The 18,159-nt window shown below is 40.2% G+C and overlaps 1 protein-coding gene across 5 annotated transcripts in view; it reads left to right on the plus strand.

Moving 5' to 3' along the window:
• The window catches only part of NSMAF (neutral sphingomyelinase activation associated factor), a 53,885-nt gene that overhangs the window by 18,219 nt on the left and 17,507 nt on the right, over positions 1-18,159 (plus strand). For all 5 annotated transcript variants that reach the window (XM_006269534.4, XM_059724062.1, XM_059724060.1 and 2 more), the window contains 13 exons: positions 960-1,031; positions 1,418-1,465; positions 1,558-1,610; positions 2,650-2,779; positions 3,434-3,505; positions 4,598-4,706; positions 10,901-11,077; positions 12,036-12,115; positions 13,892-13,982; positions 14,077-14,140; positions 14,269-14,320; positions 15,397-15,517; positions 15,920-16,051. In XM_006269534.4, the coding sequence (XP_006269596.1) occupies positions 960-1,031; positions 1,418-1,465; positions 1,558-1,610; positions 2,650-2,779; positions 3,434-3,505; positions 4,598-4,706; positions 10,901-11,077; positions 12,036-12,115; positions 13,892-13,982; positions 14,077-14,140; positions 14,269-14,320; positions 15,397-15,517; positions 15,920-16,051 (1,201 nt within the window). The remainder of the gene's footprint in view (positions 1-959; positions 1,032-1,417; positions 1,466-1,557; positions 1,611-2,649; positions 2,780-3,433; positions 3,506-4,597; positions 4,707-10,900; positions 11,078-12,035; positions 12,116-13,891; positions 13,983-14,076; positions 14,141-14,268; positions 14,321-15,396; positions 15,518-15,919; positions 16,052-18,159) is intronic.

Raw genomic sequence — 18,159 nt, forward strand, 5'->3', positions numbered from 1 at the left:
ATGTGTTTGGGAAAATGGTCTTTGTCATTGTTGCCTATAAATCCCCCACCCTATACATAGCTATAAAAGGCCTCCTGATTTCTCAGAGGTATTCATAGTAATACAATGGGACAGTCCTGAAATCTGCCACAGGGGACCTCTAATTACATCTGTGCTAGAACTTATTTTTTCTCAAATCTCTTTTTCTTATTCCCCAATCCAAATTCTTTGGGATGTCTTGCTTTCTCTTTACATTATTGCTTTACTTATTAGATTCCTGTGAACTGTGACTATTACATTGAGCTGAAAATCATCTGGTTTTGTGCAGTTATTTTTCCCTGAATTTGCAGAGGTTAACTTTTCACTACCCATATTTCATTGTTCAAAACCTATTTTACTCTTCATATCTTTTGCATTTTTTTATTAAAAAGCACATGCATGTGTATACTCATTTGATGTAATACTATTCAGTCCTAAAGTCAAGTTAGTTCAAATTAAACCTCTACTTCTAGGATGTTGAACAAGAAAGTAAAATGTCTGAAGGAAAAAATACCTATACTGCAGTTAAACTGTATGCTTTTATCCTTCAAAGCAGTTGTTAACTGGAAATCTTTTTCTGCATTGTACAAAGCTACACTATCCTCTAAAATGGGTCCTGCCACTTTTTTAAAAAACATTTGCCATATGTTAGATGCATAAGTACTTAAGATTTTGCTTCTCATGCTATTTTTTGAAAAATTCTCTTTAAGCATTTATTAAATACTGAATAACTTGCAAACTATAGTTCAAAGGGAATATTTATTACAAATAAGATATACATGTAGTATGTTTACAGAGTTTTCCATGAGTGTGAAATTCAAAATATTTCAGGAATGCTGCCAGCTTTTAAAAAAATATTGTCTGGGGTGGATGGGGGTTGTGTGTTTTTTAGCTTTAATTTTATTGTTCTATCCAGTATTGTTTTCACTTTGTTTTATTAGGGTAAAAATGAATACTTCTTTCAGTTGGATGTTGCTGGGAAGGTGGAAGATGTTATACAGACTCTGCTTCAGGTACATACTTTTAGCTTCAAGTTATAATACAGAAAGAGTCTGTCTTCAAAGCAAATAGTTTGAACAGTTTTATAGTCAGAAGGCAAATAGGTTGGAGTACCCTAGTTCAAATACCCTAAGCAAATGGCATATTTCTAAAAACTGTTTTGCACTTCCCTTTTATAAAAACTTTCATTTCCTGGTAGCAGTTGATTGTAAAGAAACTGTTAACAAAACTTTGAAATGGTTATCTCTATCTTTAAATGACTGAATCTTCTCTTTGCATTCTGTCTACAAGACTACGGTGTGTCCTCTGTGCTCTTACTTGACTTCTGAATTGTCAGAAAACAGATTTAGTCCTATGTGGTATTTGTTTCTTCACCCACACTGATTTCTCTCTAAAATAGCTTTACAGGGCTTCTCATCTGGATGAACTGGGAGATCAGGCTGCCATGGTAAACTTTTGACACCTCCTATGAGCATGCTTTTATTGATGTTGATGCAACTGCAATTAGGAACATAAAAAACTTTACCCTTCTTTCATTAGATAACTGCTATATTGCAGTCACGTTTGGCTAGAACATCATTTGATAAGAACAGGTATGTTTTCAATAACTTATTTTTTGTGCTTTTGTACTGCACATTTAGTTCATTTTTGATGCTAGAATTAATTTTAGCTTTGAGCAATGCTTATTAACTACAGCATAAGTACTTTAATATAGAACATTTTACTTAGGCTTGCATTATGGCCCAGAACTGTAGCATGTTATGTTCACCATGAGCCACATGCAGCTGTGAAGGGTTAAATTGAGGCTCCTGGGCTCTTGCCCAGCAGTACGTGCTCTCCAGTTGGAGTCTCTGGGCTCTCCCTTCCTCATCCAGCTGCTGTTTTCTGCCCCTGGCCCAGGGGTCTGCGCAGTGAAGTAACATAGGGAGCTGGGGGTGAGCCTGGGGCCTGCAATGCAGAGAAGGGGTTGCGGGCAAGTGCTGCAGCAGGAGGGGGGCAGCTTCTCAGGCATGCATTGCAGCAGAGGGGAGAGGGTTCATGGGTGTGCTGTGCAGTAGAGGGGAATGGAGTGTTTACGGGTTCACTAGGTGGGTAGGTTACATGGTGCAGAGGCTGGTGGGAAGGGAGTGTCTGTGTGTGGCCTGGGGGTGGGGTAGGGTGGGCCTGGGTCACCCTGGTGCAGCCTGTGAGGTGTGCAGCCTCTGCTAGTGTGGCTTCTGGGGTATGTGACTCCTAGCCACTTTGAAGTTAGAGCCCTGCTATAGAGGATAGTAAGTCCTCCAGTATCCAAGGTAAATCTTACAATTTATACTTCAAAATGTCTTTCTTTTTAATTTTCAAGTTATTTGGCACAAATGTAAAATTAAAAAAAAAAATGAAATGGTGTGTGTGTGTGGAGCTGCCAGCGCACAGACTTGGTAGCTGCATCGGAATATAATAGAGAGGTGTAAGAATTTTGTGCTTTACAGGAGGAAAAATAACTGTGAGGAAAGAACTTTGTTAAATATTCTCAGGGTACTATTTTTTAGGTATGCAAGAAGGTGCTCATAAAAATATTTCTAGAGCAGTTTAAAAGACCATTTCAGTTGAGCAGGAACAAAGACTGGTAAACTTATTCCTGCTTTCTTATAGATTTCAGAGCATTTCTGAAACGTTACATATGGAATGTGAAGCAGAAATGGTGACGCCATTAGTGACTAATCCAGGTCATGTGTGTGTCACTGATGCAAACCTGTATTTCCAACCTCTCAATGGGTATCCAGTAAGTAATTAGCTAGGAAATACATGTATGGTTTCTCCATCCTGCTCTCCTATGAAACCTATAACTTATTCCTTATAAGAAAACCTGCTATAAGAACACATGATAAAGAGCCAAGTTAAATCTTCTTGGATGCTGATGAAAAATATATAGCTGTTTTCCTTAAATTTACATAGTCTCTTCACATACAGTGTAGAGGACAAGCACTATTGTAAGCTTAGAATGAGGTTTGTAACAGATCTTGGTACATTGTGAATGCAGAATGATGAAGTATGTATTATCCACTGCCAGCTGGTGCTTTACATTAGAGAGGTTATTTCATGTTTGTCCATAAGGTGGTATCAGTAGCTAGGAAGCTGACTCTTTCCATATTCTGACAATTTCCTCATTTTTGTCTTCTATAACTCTGACTAGTGTCTTTTTAGGACAGAGGTTAGAAATAAGCAATGGAGTTGCCACTTAACTTGCCTTTAAGATCAAACAGTTATTATTAAAGTAATTATTTAGTGGCAGAGAAATAAGAATGATGTATGCAAATAATATCAGATGTTGTATCTCTCCAATAGAGAGAAACCTTCATAATTCTAAAATTGATTAGTGTAGAACTACTTATGTAGTACTAATGGCCTTGGCACTTTCTTAATTCTTACCCTACAGAAACCTGTGGTGCAAATAACATTGTACAATGTCCGTCGCATCTATAAAAGACGACATGGTCTAATGCCAGTGGTAAGCTGTAGGTTTTTATTTCTAGTTTCATGCATTGCTAATACCAGTCAGACTTTCTCCGAAATTGCAGGTGTTAGTTGATGGGGCGGAAGAGGGAAGGTATTTTAGAAGTACAGGCCTGCATTTCTTTTTGCCACTTAGAATGTATTTATTCTCATTGAGTTGACAAAGTAGAAATCAAAAGCAGAGAGAGACTGCAAACTGTCTACCTGGAGAATAAAGGGACCTCTTTCATGGCTACATTGATTATTTCAGTTTGGTGTAATTGAAAACTAAGCCAGGTGTTAAGGCTGGTAAAAAGTTGCTTAAACAATTTTATTTAATGTGTGAATTGGGATCAAAATTTAACCTCATTCCCACATTCTTTTAATCTGTACTGCAGTTCTGCAGTGAAGTAATACTGACTTCTTCCATTTATCATAATGTCTTTGGGACTATGCAGTGAATTCACTGGCTTCAGAAAGCTGAAATACGTGGTCAGCTTATTAAACATTGGCATCCCTAATGACTTTTCAAACAATATATTCCTTTGCATTGTAACTATATCGGTAAATGTCAGCTGAAAGATGCCCTACAACTTCAGTGAACGGGGAAGAAATTGCATTATGTGATGTGATACGACTGTGAGGAATGGGAAAGAGGTGGTACAAAGTTTAGCTGTGGAGTCCTAGTTGCATTCTTTCACAGATCTGGTTTTTAACATGATATAAATGGAAAGTCTACTCTTAAAAAACAAAAACACAAACAAACAAACAAACAAAAACTAGGGGGGGAAGGATGGCTGACTGGGATTTTTTTGTTTTTTGTGGGGGTTTTCTGTTTTTTTTTTTTTTCCCCAGCTACTTGCCTGATGGATCCAAAGGGCTTACTTTGATTCTGTCCTATAGGATGTATTTTATATGGAGTCCTTAAACTGTCTTCAATCTCTTGTGTGGGCAGGGGAGGAATATTTATAAATAGCAAAATACTTGGACAAAACTGCTGCCAAATTCAATGGGAACAACCATAACCTAAGATCAGTAACTGAAATTAGTCACTAATGCGCTATTGTTGAATTTTAGACTTTAATTTTTTCTTCCTTCAATTTCTAAGGGACTAGAAGTATTTTGCACAGAAAATGACCTCTGTTCTGACATCTACTTAAAATTCTACAACCCTCAAGATCGAGATGAGCTGTATTTCTATATTGCAACGTATTTAGGTGTGCACTGTTTTGTTTTGTTTTGTTTTTAATGTTCTCCTTTCTCTGGGAGGGGTTTGGGGGTGGGGAGGAACAACTTAGATTCTGTTTTGATGTGTGGGAGGAAGTAGAAATATTAAATAGTTGTGACCTGACATGTCTAAAAATATATTCTGGGTTAGAGGAGGCAAAGTCTGAAATGAATGTTACAGTGCTGCCTGTAGCTACTTTGTGACATTCTTCTATTATTAGAACTATATCTGGAAGCTCAGATAATAGTGCTTTATTGAAAGTATGGAGGGTTGTTTTTTTTTTCTGGTTAATCAACTTGCTACTAACTCTTCAGGGTGAGAGGAGCTTAATGGACTTTGCTTTCATAGCATGGGATAACATACAGCTGAGCTGATCATTATTTATTGGAAGTGTTTTAGTTGAAGTCATAGAAAGTCTACTTTGAACTGAGCCTGTAGCTAGAAAAAGAAAATAGGTTTGCAGTTAATTTAGCTGATATCTGAGCTGGCAAAACTTTGGCATTTCATTAACTCAGTCCTCATGTCTAGTAAATCCTGTGCATGTTCATTCTTGGGGATGCCATGATGACAGGTAGCACATACTCCTCAAGTATATATATTTAGACTTAATGAGAAATAGCCAATGCCACAAAAGGGACAACAGTAATCTGGAAATGTTCTGTCAGCTCAGTCAGTTTTTTTCCTTTAAGAGTTTTCCTTGCATACCCATACTTAGAACTTTTTTTTTTGTTTGATTGTGGGATTAGGGCAGTTCAGAATTTCTGGACAGATTAGTCCTTTTAGTAAACTTCCTCCTTCCTGTGTGCTGGTGATGTTCTGTTTTCATCCTTTCTACTTGTCTTGGTGTCCTTGAAATAAGATGTCCTTTATGGTAAAATGAGGCCACATTTTCCAACCATATTTCAAGTAAGTATCCTTAGTTGCTCAGCTGTAGAAAATAGAGACTTAGGCTCTTAAATGTTTTATCAATGCTAAGATAATTCATGTTCTATTATTTTCTTACCTTAACAAATGTATAGTCTTTCCTTTCTCTCCATTCAATCAATCCTTGATGTTTTCTACTACATAAGAAGTGCCATACTGAACTAGACCAATGGCCCATCTACCCAAAAGCCTGTCTCTGATTATAACAAGATTGGATACTTTAGAGGGAGAGCATTGAACTGCATGTCCCTGGAATAATCTATCTCCAATTCATTACCCTGCCTGGCATCCACCATTATTGGTTAAGAGATGCCAGAGGAAAATGTCAAATCATTCTGTTCAACAGCTATTAATAGATCTATCATCCGTCCATTTTCCTAGTCCCTTTTTGACCCTGGCTATGCTATCTGCTTCTACCATCTGCTGCAATGAATTCCGTAAGTTAGTTACTCATTGCATGAGAGAGTACTTTCTCTTGTTGGTTTTAAATTGGTTACCTAATTTTTTTAGTGGGTAACTACTATTCTAGTATTCTGGGACTTGCTAAATAATGCTTCCGTCCATGTAGTCCACATCTCCTTCTTGCTCCTGCTTTCTGTCCCATGCCTGCCTTCTTCCCCCCTCCCGCCTTCTCCTTTCCAAATTGAAGAGTTCTAGCCTTTTTATCCTCTCTCCCCCTGTTCATTTTGGTTGTCCTTCTGTGTACCTTTTTTAATTCTTCTACCATATTTGGAGATGCAGAGACCAGAACTGCATGTGGTATTCAAGATATGGGCACACCATTTGTATAATGGTATAATGGTATTCTCCATTTTGTTTTCAGTTGACTTCTTGATGATATCCATCAACTTGCTGGCTTTTTTGGTCACCCCTGCATGTTTAGTTGATGTAGGTAGTTCTCTAAAAACAATAACGCCGAGGTCTTTCCTGAGTTGTAACAGCTATTTCAGAACTGAGCATTGTGTACATATAGTTCAAGTTATTTTTCCCCATATCCATTACCTTGAACTTGTCATAACTGAAGTCCTTTCACCATGTTTGCTCACTCTTAACTTGGTGAAATCTTTCTGCAGCTCCTTTACATCACCTTGGGATTTGATTACCTGGAATAATCTGGTATCATCTGCAAACTTGGGGATTTCGCTCTGCATCCGCATTTCCAGGTCACTGATGAAAATGTTTAATAAAATTGAGCTCAGCACAGATCCCTTTAGTTGCCTCACTTTTAACCGCTCTCATTCTGTAAAGTAACCATTTAGCCCTACACTTTAATTCCTGCCTTTTAACCAGCTCTCAGTCCACCAAAGAAGCTTCCCTTCAGTCCTGTGGCAATGCAATTTTTTTAAACGTCTGTGGTGAGGGACCATATTGACAGCTTTTTGAAAATCCAAATATATTATATCAATATAATAGAACCTAATGAGGGCTTTAAACTACATTCGCCAGGGGATGGAGACCAAAGTCCTGAAGTAAGCGAGGAAGTAGGTGACCTGGAGGAAGCACAAGCAGGAGGGGTCAACAGTGGAGGCCTTTTCATTCTTCCTGAGAAAGTAGGGCAATTGGCTAGTTAACTTCAATGTCTGTACTCGAATGCACGGAACCTGGGGAACAAGCTGGAAGAACTGCAAGTCCTCACACAGTCATGGAACTATGATGTGATGGGTGGAATAGCTTGTATGACTGGAGCACTGTCATGGGTAGGTATAAACTGTTCAGAAAGGACAGGCAGGGGAGAAGAGGAGGAAGAGTTGTGCTTTATGTAAAAGCTGTATAATTGGTCAGAGCCTCAGTATGAAACTGGAGATAGGCCTGTTGAAAGTCTCTGGGTTAGGGTCAGAGGGAAGAGCAGCAAGGATGATGTCGTGGTGGGTATCCGATAGACCACCAGACCAGGAGGATGTGGTGGACGAGGATTTCTTTAAACAGCTAGTGGGAGCTTCTAGATCACAGGCCCTGGTTTTCATGGGGGACTTCAGTCAACCTGACATCTGCTGGGAGGGCAATACAGCAATGCACAGGCAATCCAGGAAGTTTTTGGAGCAGGTGGGGTTAGCAAGTTTTGGAGAGGCCAGCTGGGGGCCATGCTGTTCTTGACCTACTGCTCACAAACAGGGAAGAATTGGTGGGGAACATAAAAGTGGATGGCAGCTTGGGCAGCAGTGACCATGAGATGATTCGAGTTTAGGATTCTGAGGAAAGAAAGGACAAAGACAGCAGATGCAGGGAATCTGGTAGATAGGAAGGCTTAGCTAGTATGGCAGAAGACCAGCTTGGCTTAACAGGGGACACTTCCGTGAGCCAAAACACAAAAAGGAAGCTTAGAAGAAGTGGAAACTTGAACAAACAGTTTAGGGAGGAATATAAGTATTGCTCGGGCATGCAGGGATGAAATCAGGAAGGCCAAAGCATAATTGGAGTTGCAGTTAGCAAGGAACATGAAAGGTAAGAGGTTTTTACAAATTCCTCATTGACAAGAGGAAGATTAGGGAAAGTGTAAGTCCCTTACTGGATGGGGGAGGCAACCTAGTAACATGATGTGGAAAAGGCTGAAGTACTCAATGCCTCTCTCTTTCACCCCAGTCTTCACAGGCAAGGTCAACTCCCAGACTACCACATGGCAGCAGTTTGGGGAGGAGGTGAGCACCTGACAGTGGTGAAAGAATACGTCTATGGGGCCAGACATGCACCCAGGGGTACTGAGGGAGTTGGCCAATGTGATTACAGAAATGCTGTCCTATCTTTAAAAACTCATGGCGATTGGGAGTGGTCATGGAGAATTGGAAAAGGGCAAATGTAGTGCCCCTTTTTAAGAAAGGGAAGGGGGAGGATCCAGAAAACTACAGACTGGTCAGCCACACCTCAGTCCCTGGAAAAATCATTGAGTGGGTCCTCAAGGAATCTATTTCTAAACATGTGGAGGAGAAGGTGATTAGGAGCAATCAGCATGGATTCACCAAGGCCCTGACCAACCTGATTGCATTCTCTATGGATGTGGGGAGAGCAGTGGGTATGATATACTTTGATTTTTAGAAAGGCTTTTGATATAGTCTCCCACAATATTGTCGCAAGCAGACTATAGAAGTATGGGTTAGATGGATAAACTGTAAGGTGGATAGAAAACTGGTGGGATTGTCAGGCTCAGGGGGTAGTAATCAATGGCTCAATGTCTAGGTGGTAGCCGGTATCGAGTGGAGTGCCCTAAGGATTGATCCTGGTGCCCGGTTTGTTCAATACCCTCATCACTGACCTGGAAGATGGGATGGAGTGTACCCTCAGCAAATTTGCAGATGACACCAAGATGTGGGGAATAGTAGATTTGATGGAGGTAGAGCTAGGATTCGGAAACTGCAACAAATTGGAGGATTGGACCAAAAAATTTGCATGAAGTTCAGTATGGACAAGGGTGAAGTCCTGCACTTGGGACTGAAAAATCCCATGCACTGATCCAGGCTGAGGACTGACTGGCTGGGCTGCAGCTCTGCAGAAAAGGACCTGAGGGTTACGGTGGAAAGTAAGCTGAATACAAGCCAACAGCATGCCCTTGTTGCAAAGAAGGCTAATGGCATACTGGACTTCATTAGTCTGAGTGTTGCCAGCAGATCAAGGGAAGTGATTATTGCCCTCTATTCTGCACTGGTTAGGCCACATCTGGAGTACTGTGTCCAGGTCTGGGTCCCCCACTACAGAAAGGATTTGGATAAGTTGGAGAGAGTCCATCAGAGGGTGACAGAATGATTAGGGGGCTGGGGCACAGGCTGAGGGAACTGGGCTTATTTAGTCTGGAAGAAAGAAGACTGGGAGTGCGGGTGTGGGGATTTAATAGCAGCTTTCAACTACCTGATAGGTGGCTACAAATAGGATAGAGCTAGACTGTTCTCAGTGGTGGTAGATGACAGAACAAGGGACAGTGGGCACTTTCACAGGTGCTTCAGGGTTGGGGGAGTAGTGCTTTAGAAAGGCTCCCAGAGCTGCTCTAATTAAAGCACATCTGAAGTTTGTGCCCCTGCTGCCATTTTTAAGCATGGGGACACTGATGCACAAGACATGGGAAGCTGCTGGAGCTCAGCAATTGATTAACAGAGTCTGCTCTGATGCACTGGAATTCCAGAACATAGGAGCAGCCTCCCTGCTTGTGTATAGGTGCCCAGTGGTCTCAAGTTGAAGTAAACAAAGTTTAAGTTAGATATTAGGAAATACTTTCTCACTAGAAGCGTAATAAAGCACTGGAACAGATTACTGAAAGAGGTTGTAGAATCTCCATCCTTGGAGGTTTTTAAGACTTGGGTAGACAAAGCCTTGGCTGGGATGAATTAGGTGGGGATGGTCCTGGTTTGAGCAGGAGGTTGGACTAGATGACCTCCTGAGGTCTCTTCCAACCCTCGTTTTCTATGAGTTTATAATGGGATCCCCCTCTTCCACATGCTTGTTAACAACCTCAAAAAAAAAAAAAGTTGAGCAGATTTGTGAAGCAGGATATCCCTTTACAAAAACAAAGACTTTTTTTTTTCCCAGCACAGATCACTTCTGTCCATGCGACTGATTTTTATTCTTTATTTTGGATCCTACCAATTTGCCAGGGATAGAAGTGGGGCTAACTGGTGCTCTTTGGAGCTCTTTTTGAAGATGAGTGTTATGTTGCTAACCTTACAGTTCTTGGGCACAGACTGTTTTTAATGATAGTTTACATACTATTGCTAACAGTTCCTACAACTTCACCTTTGAGTTCCTTGAGAACCCTTGAGTGACTCCCATGCAGTCCTGGTGACTTATAGCATTTAATTTATCAATTCATTCTAAAACTTCTGTCATCACTTCACTTCAGAGTGGTCCAACTCTTCAGTCCTATTTACTAGGAAGGAGTGTTCTGGCATTGGAATTTCTTCAGTATCTTCTGTGGTAAAAAGTGGTTCAAAGAATGCTTTTAGTTTCTCTGCTATGACCTTATCCCTGAGTGCATCTTTTACACTCTGGTCATGTAATGGTCCCACTGATATATTCATTCATTCAGGATTCCATCTAGAATTGCTTCTTCTCTTCTAATATAAGATGTTTACAGTCACTTGACTAGCTCTTTTTGGAAAGATCTAGTATAATAGGAATTAAAGTGTATAGTTGCCATAGGTTTTAATCTGACCCTTTTAAATTATTATGCTTGGATAAATGATTGGGAGATCACTTATCCAAGCATAGTTAGTTAAGTATCTTAAAATGGAAACCGGCTAAACAAAGGTTTTACTGTGTGATTTTTCTTTTTTATAGAAAACCATATTGCAGAACACACAGCTGAAAGTTACATGTTACAATGGCAGCGAGGGCATATTTCAAATTACCAATATCTTCTTCATCTGAACAATCTAGCTGATCGGAGCTGCAATGATCTATCTCAGTATCCTGTATTTCCTTGGATTGTAGCAGATTATTCTAGTTCAGAATTAGGTAAGCAGATATTCTTCTTTGTATTTTTTTTTTTAATAATAAAAAAGCTGCACTTTATGTAAGAACTGCTGCTTTTACATCACTTAAAACACACAAGCAACATCAACAAGAAATTGAAGGTTGACAAACAGGATGCTGATCTGTATGCATATTTTTTTACTCTTACGGTTCTTATATTTTCTAATGCAAGGCATGTTGGGATTGATTATCCCATCCATAAGATGAAGTAATATTTAATAGAAGTACTAAGTGTCAACATTCTAGACCAGTTAAATGCCTAATAAAGTTTATTTTGTTTTCCCCCACAATTTGTTTCCAGTGAATTGATAGCAATGGCTTGTTAGTCTTGCATGAATTAAAAAAATTAATTAAAAAAAACTTACCAAATCCAGGTGTTGCCAAAATATGAGGTTAATTTCTCCAGAAATGCTCAGAAAGGCCTAATGCATAAAACTGTATGACAGAATTTAATACTATTGGTTTCTTGGGTAAATCTCTCATAGCAAACTTGTGTTGCTGTCAGTTTTCTCTCTTGAGAATCTGGCTGCCTCTGCCACTTAATAGGCCTGACATGTCTTTGCCTGCTGTATGGAAGGAAAGAAGGGGAATCTAATAGTGTTTCTAGCTACCACTCATACCTCCTTTCAAAGTGTTGTCATGACACAAAATAATGTCAAGTTGCTTAAGGAGCGGAGGAGAAATATGCCAGTTAGTTGTGCCTTAATGTTATTGAGGTCATATGGAGAGTGAGATGTTTGCCTAATTCCCAGCACTGTGAAACTCATACTAGCAAAACCCAACTCCAAAGCTTTCTGTTGTGTAAGGCTTTTCAGTAAGCGAGCAAAACACTAATGTGAAGAGCACAAATAGCCATTTATTGTGAGACTCCTTTGTTCTTCTGCAAGTAGACAGGATGAAAAAGTGCTTTTTATAAAATTTAATTGCATTTCTCTTTCAGATTTGACAAAGCCTGAAACATTCCGGGACCTTAGTAAACCAATTGGTGCGTTGAATAAGGAAAGGCTAGAAAGATTACTGGTATGTGACATTTGGGTTTTCTTTCAATTTGTGATGGTCATCTCAGTAATAAGAGAACTCCAAGCTCCTAGCTTTATGTAATCAAATGTGTGAAGATTAAACTTAACACGGTACAGAAATGAACAGGCTTGTGTGATGTATTAACTCTAGGGTGATTTTCTGTAATTGGACTGTAAATATTACTAGAAACAAACTTTACCTTAATCTAGTATACTGTGGCATAATTTCTGTGAAATATTCCCTTGTATTTAGCTGCAAAGTATATGAAAATACCACTTTAACCAGCGATTTTCTTTTTTGGAGCAACTTAACATATATACATTAGCCATTGCAAAGCAGCAAGTATTCCAATTTGGATTTGGCCGATTTTTGATGGGGGGGCATGCCTCTTGCTGCTCTGTGCCCCCTGGGAGGGCTGGGGGGACTTGGGCTCTTCCCGGGGGTGCTTGCCCCCTGGATGTGGTGTGGGATGACAGCAGTCTGCTGCTGCAGGCTGCGGCCGGTGGTGGTATGGGGCTGTTCCTGGCGCTCGGTGCGCCCTCCCTGAGCACTAGGAAGAAGCAGCCTGGTGCTGCTGCCAGCCCCAGCCTGCAGTGGCAGTCTGTCATCCCATGCGCAGATTTGTGGATATGCATTCCTGGGAAGAGCCTGACACAGCCCCCCAGCCTGTAGCCCTCCCGGGGGCACGGAGCAACAAGAGGTGTTATCTGTATGTTTTCAAACTCTTTAACTTCCTTAGTGCTCTAAGATGCATTGGACAGGGAAAATTTTGCCATATCAATAATACCTTTATTGTTAGAAATGAGAGAGGCTTTAAAGTAGAAAAGGCTCTAAATGAAGTTTTTGGCTGCTTCCCACTGATTCCCTACACCCCGTTTTAGAAAAGGTATGGGGAGTCTTGTATGCCACTCTGCTTCTCGCCCAGGGATTGGGACAACTGGAGAAGCCACTGATTCCCATGCCTTCCCCAGACCAGGTTCACTAAAGGTACAGAGAGAAGGGGCGAGGGGGCAGCTGTAGGCTGAAGCTCTTGAAAAGATTTTACTGGGAAATTCTCAGATTTCCACTAGTAAAAATAAAGGCTACAAACAAGTTGTTCCGCATTATGTGAAGCAAGCACAAGAACAGTGTCACCCTTAAGAATGGATTTTCCTGCATCCAAAGTCAAGATTTAATTATGCTCTGAAGTAGATAATGGATTTATAAATATAGCAATGTATCCTTGTTGCAGAAAGTATTTTGAATATAGCAGCTTTGGTTTTAGAGGACTGAGACGCCTTTTGTTGCCAGCAACTGTATTGTAAACTTAGGCTTCACCTTCAGAATAATTGCTCGTTTTGCTCCTTTGAACTTGAATAAAAAGCTGTTTCACCTGCTTGGAAACTTGGCCAAATTTTTGGTCTATGATCATGATTGGTGAAAAAACAATATAACCTTTATTTTTTTTCAAAATCTGAAGGAGCTTTAACACTAAACGTATGGAAGTGCTTTAGCATGCAGAAAAGCAAACTGCCAACCTGGGCTCTCTGTTCTGTAATTGTTTGCAATTTACTACTGCTTACGTACAACTTTTCTACATATTCTAAAGTGCAGGAACCAGTATTAACAAGAATACAGTTCACTAACAATGTACTGCATTTTAACTAAAGAGAAAAGAGTATTTAATCCTGGATTAAATCTTAAAAACAGCATGTGTGCTTGTTTTGTACTAGGAAGGTGGGGGAAAAAAATCTGTATTTCTATTTTAAGCAGTATATCTTTCTTCTAATGTTGCAGACACGTTATCGGGAAATGCCAGAGCCAAAATTTATGTATGGCAGCCACTACTCCTCTCCAGGTTATGTTCTGTTTTATCTTGTCAGAGTTGGTAAGATGGCTTTCATACCAAGTCTTTTGCACACAAAATATCGTTGAAAATAGAATTTGGATATATCTGATTTTTTTTGTTCATCTCTCCCCAGCACCAGAGTACATGCTTTGTTTACAAAATGGAAAGTTTGACCATGCTGATAGAACGTTCAACAGGTTTGTTTAAATTTAGTATTAAAATTAGACTTTTTCACTGCTGAAATAGCTTGCTCTAAAATATAAATTTAGGTAAGAGAGCTTTGAAATTAATTTGACTCATCAGTATCTCATTCTATTGTGTCTAGTATTGCAGAAACCTGGAAAAACTGTTTGGATGGTGCAACAGACTTCAAAGAAGTAGGTAGCCAGAAGCTTTCCCAAGTCACATTCACTAATTTCTCTGTGCTTAAAATTTTCTTTTCCAAAATTAATTTTTGAGCTGCTTCCATACTGAGATAAAACTGCCTTGTGTGTGTGTTTGATATTGGGGAGGACTTTTAATATTCTCCTTAGGCACACATCACTTCCTGCGGCCTGGATCTTTTCCTTCTCTCCTTGTTAAGTAGTAATATCATTGTTGTTCTGTCATGTGGATATTTCAGTAAAAATCATGCAGCTATGGCCCCTGGCAGGCATTCAGTTAAAGGAATAATGGGTTATGATCCCCAATCTCAACAATAGCACTTCCTGCCATGCTACAGATATGTGGCATGAGGTGCAATTGTGAGTTTGGGAATCAGATCCCAATTGTGCCACCTTGTACAGTAGTAAGCCAGTCAGCTGATCAGCCCTCCCAACCTCAGGAGCACAGTGGAGTCAAGGGATCCAGCATGCTACCGAGGCTGGAAGTCCTGATCAGCTGATTGGCCACACATTCCAATGGGATCCAGCCACTTCGTTTAAGAATTTGTAGATTATTCCCTGTTTTATCACTTCATTAATTGAATGAACATGCAGTTGAGTTACTACTGAAGATCTGATTTAATTGGTTAACTGTGTCTTAAGTGTAACGTCTGCCAGGGAATGCGTTTGTGCCAAGCTCCTGTTCCAGCTAAATGTCACTGGATATTTGAAGTATCGGGTACATGCTTAGTGCTGGTAAACTATGCTTCTTTGACAGTAGAGACGGGATTGACAATGCAGTTTTTCTTAACAGTAACAGTTAAGGTCTGATCTTGGACAACTGATTTAAATGAAATAACATTTTTTTTATAGATTTACTTGATCATGAAAACCTTATCTTGATGTGCTTACTGAAAGTTTCTTCAGTGTCTAAGATGAATCTTGCCAGGCTTAACTTTATTTTAATCTAAGTTTGAACTTTGCAGTGTTTTATAATACGCTTTATACCTTAGTAGTCTTTTAAAATATTTTTATATAGTTAATTTCAAATGATAAAATATATCTCCATTTCTCCCTCTTGTTGCTTCCAGCTGATTCCAGAATTTTATGAAAATGATTCCAGTTTTCTAGTAAATGGTTTGAAGCTGGATTTGGGCAAAAGACAGGGAGGAAAGATGGTTGAAGATGTAGAACTTCCTCCATGGGCATCAGGTAATGACATTTTTGGATGGTTTACCATCTCATTACTGCAGACAACTTATCTTTGTTCTCAGACTTCTACATTTTTTTTCACACCCCCATCCTAAATATTCCTGTTTTATTTTCAGTTACACAACTTATTTAAATGTAGGAATAATTTAAGGTAGGCAAGGTTCTAGTCTAAATAATGTAGGAGTAATCTAAGGTGACTATTTTGTGATTCAAGGTCATAATTTGAAGTCATGTTCTTGATGATTCCCCCCCCCGTGCTGGCAAATAGTTGAAAGGTGCCAGATGATAATTTTAATAGTATATCTACAGTGTGCTTCCCTGGAGGAGCAGCAGGGATGACCACAATGGTTTATCTATGTTAAGCAGGTAGCCTTCTGTACTGATTAAACTTCCATTTGTTAGATCCTGATGACTTTCTTCAGAAGAGCCAAGATGCTTTAGAAAGCCAGCATGTGTCAGAACATCTTCATGAATGGATAGACTTAATATTTGGCTGCAAGCAAAAAGGAAGTGAAGCTATTGCAGCTCACAATGGTAAATTTATAATTCTTTAATGTTTTGGGGGTTTTTGCCTTTTAGAGAATCATTTAATATGAAAGAGAAAAATAGAAAAGTGGTCCCAATTCCCCATCATTCTTTGCAACATAAATGTTACTTTACTTTGTTCTCAAAGTTCTTGAGGAAGCAGCATTCCTTCTCACTGGAAACAGTGACTCCTGAAGCTTGCTTACTTTCTGGTAATGTTGTGCAGCACCTACATAGAATAAGTTAAGGGGAAAACACATTTTTTCTTTGTGATATGACACCTGGTAGCAATGTGGTGCTGATATAATCTCATGCAGTTAAAAAGGGCTGTGGGAGTCTGTAACTTGGCCCACAGACAGTGTGTTCCCATTTCTGTCCAGAAACTGCTGCATGAAAATTAGCTTTGTTAACGCTGGCTTCTGAGAAGAAAACCAGGAGGTTTCTAGGGAATCGGAGAAAAGGGAAAGGTTAAGTAAGTTGCTGGACTTCTTGGACTACTGTATAGTATCAGATTGTTTGTTTGCAGTCTTATTTAGTAAGTTGTCTTACTCTCATCTGGCTATAATTAGGCCAGATAATTGATGCTGTATATGTTGAGATGTTTTTTGTTCCAAGTAATTGGAAATAGTTGCAGCATTGACTGGTCTCTTTCCATGATGTAGTTCTCTGAAGGAAAATATTAAAGGGAAATTTAAACATTGCCAGTTGAGTAGTCCTACAATCTGATGCTAAGTATACTTGGTTGCTTTGATTAGTGCTTAAGTCATGTGGTAGCCATGATGTTCAGGAAAAATGTGAGAGGCTAGGCTTCCTGTTTGTGGTAGTTATTATCCCAACTGCATGGGTGGAATTAAGCTTTCAAATACAAGGCATTCTTCAGATATGAGGGAAAATCAGGCTCAGCAAAAGATTAAAAACAGTTTTCAGGGCTCTGCAATTAGAGAAATTCCAAGAAGGGTAGTAGACAAATAAATAATAGAGTCCTTGGCTGCTTTAATATGTTCATTGTATTCTAATGAGGAAATACACCTTTTTTTTTACCAAGTCAATACCTTTATCTGTCCTAAGTAGCTTCTCTGCACACCTCCTCATGTCCCTATTTTAAGTTTTACGTAGCTTTAATTTAAGGAAGAGATGGCCACGTGATGCGCATGGTTTGCTAAAATTCTTCATGCTAAGTTGTTTGTTTGTTTGTTTGTTTGTTTGTTTGTTTGTTTGTTTGATATGCATCATTTCCAGTGTTTCACTCAGTGATTCTCAGCTGGGGCTCCTTGAGATCCTTGCAAGGATGCCATGAGTGCTAGCACCGTTAGGTGTGTAAACATTAATCACAAGATGATAGATCCAGAGGTTTTTAAATAGAAATACATAGTTTTAAATCATTTTGACTATACTAAGAGCTGGCATTGTTCCAAGGGATGCCTTCTAGTCCCATCCACCAACAAGCAGGGACACATGTTTGTAGCAACACAAATTTGTGCTGCTACTTTGTGCTGCAGCACATGCCCCAGCTTGTGTAGCTTGCAGCAGGGTGCATTGTTCTGCTGCTCTGCAGGAGGGGCTGCCTGGGGCACAGGGTGCCTCAGTGTAGGGCTAGCCAGCAGGCAGTCCCCATGCTGAGGCACCCTGTGTCCCAGCCAGCCGGGGAGCAGCACGTGGAGCTGCTCACATCCCCATCTCTGCACTTTGCAGTGCCCTGTCTTGAGGCACCCTGCAACTTGCTCCTCTCCACAGCTGGCTGGGGCACAGGGTGCCTTAAGACGAGGGCTCTGTGTGCCTCAGCTCTGCAGTGGAGCCCTCTGTGCTGAGGCATGTGGAGATGGGGAGCAGCCTGCCTAAGGAGCTGCCTGCTCCCCTGTCTCGAAGCACTCTGCATCCCAGCCAGCCAGGGTTGCCTGCTTCCCCCATCTCAAGGCACACTGTGCCCCAGCCAGCCAGGGAGCAACTGGGGCTTTGCATGCACAGAGATGGGGAAGCCAGCAGTTCTGGGCTGGCTGCTCCTCTGTCTCTGTGTTTGTCCCGGCATACAATACTCAGTGCTGCTTTTTTTTCTAGTTTTTTGCTGTTGGGAAATCCAGGTAACATACTTTGTCCCAGTGCTGCTAGTTAACAAGGCA

The sequence above is a fragment of the Alligator mississippiensis genome, chromosome 3 (assembly GCF_030867095.1).
Source record: "Alligator mississippiensis isolate rAllMis1 chromosome 3, rAllMis1, whole genome shotgun sequence".
Lineage (NCBI taxonomy): Eukaryota > Metazoa > Chordata > Crocodylia > Alligatoridae > Alligator > Alligator mississippiensis.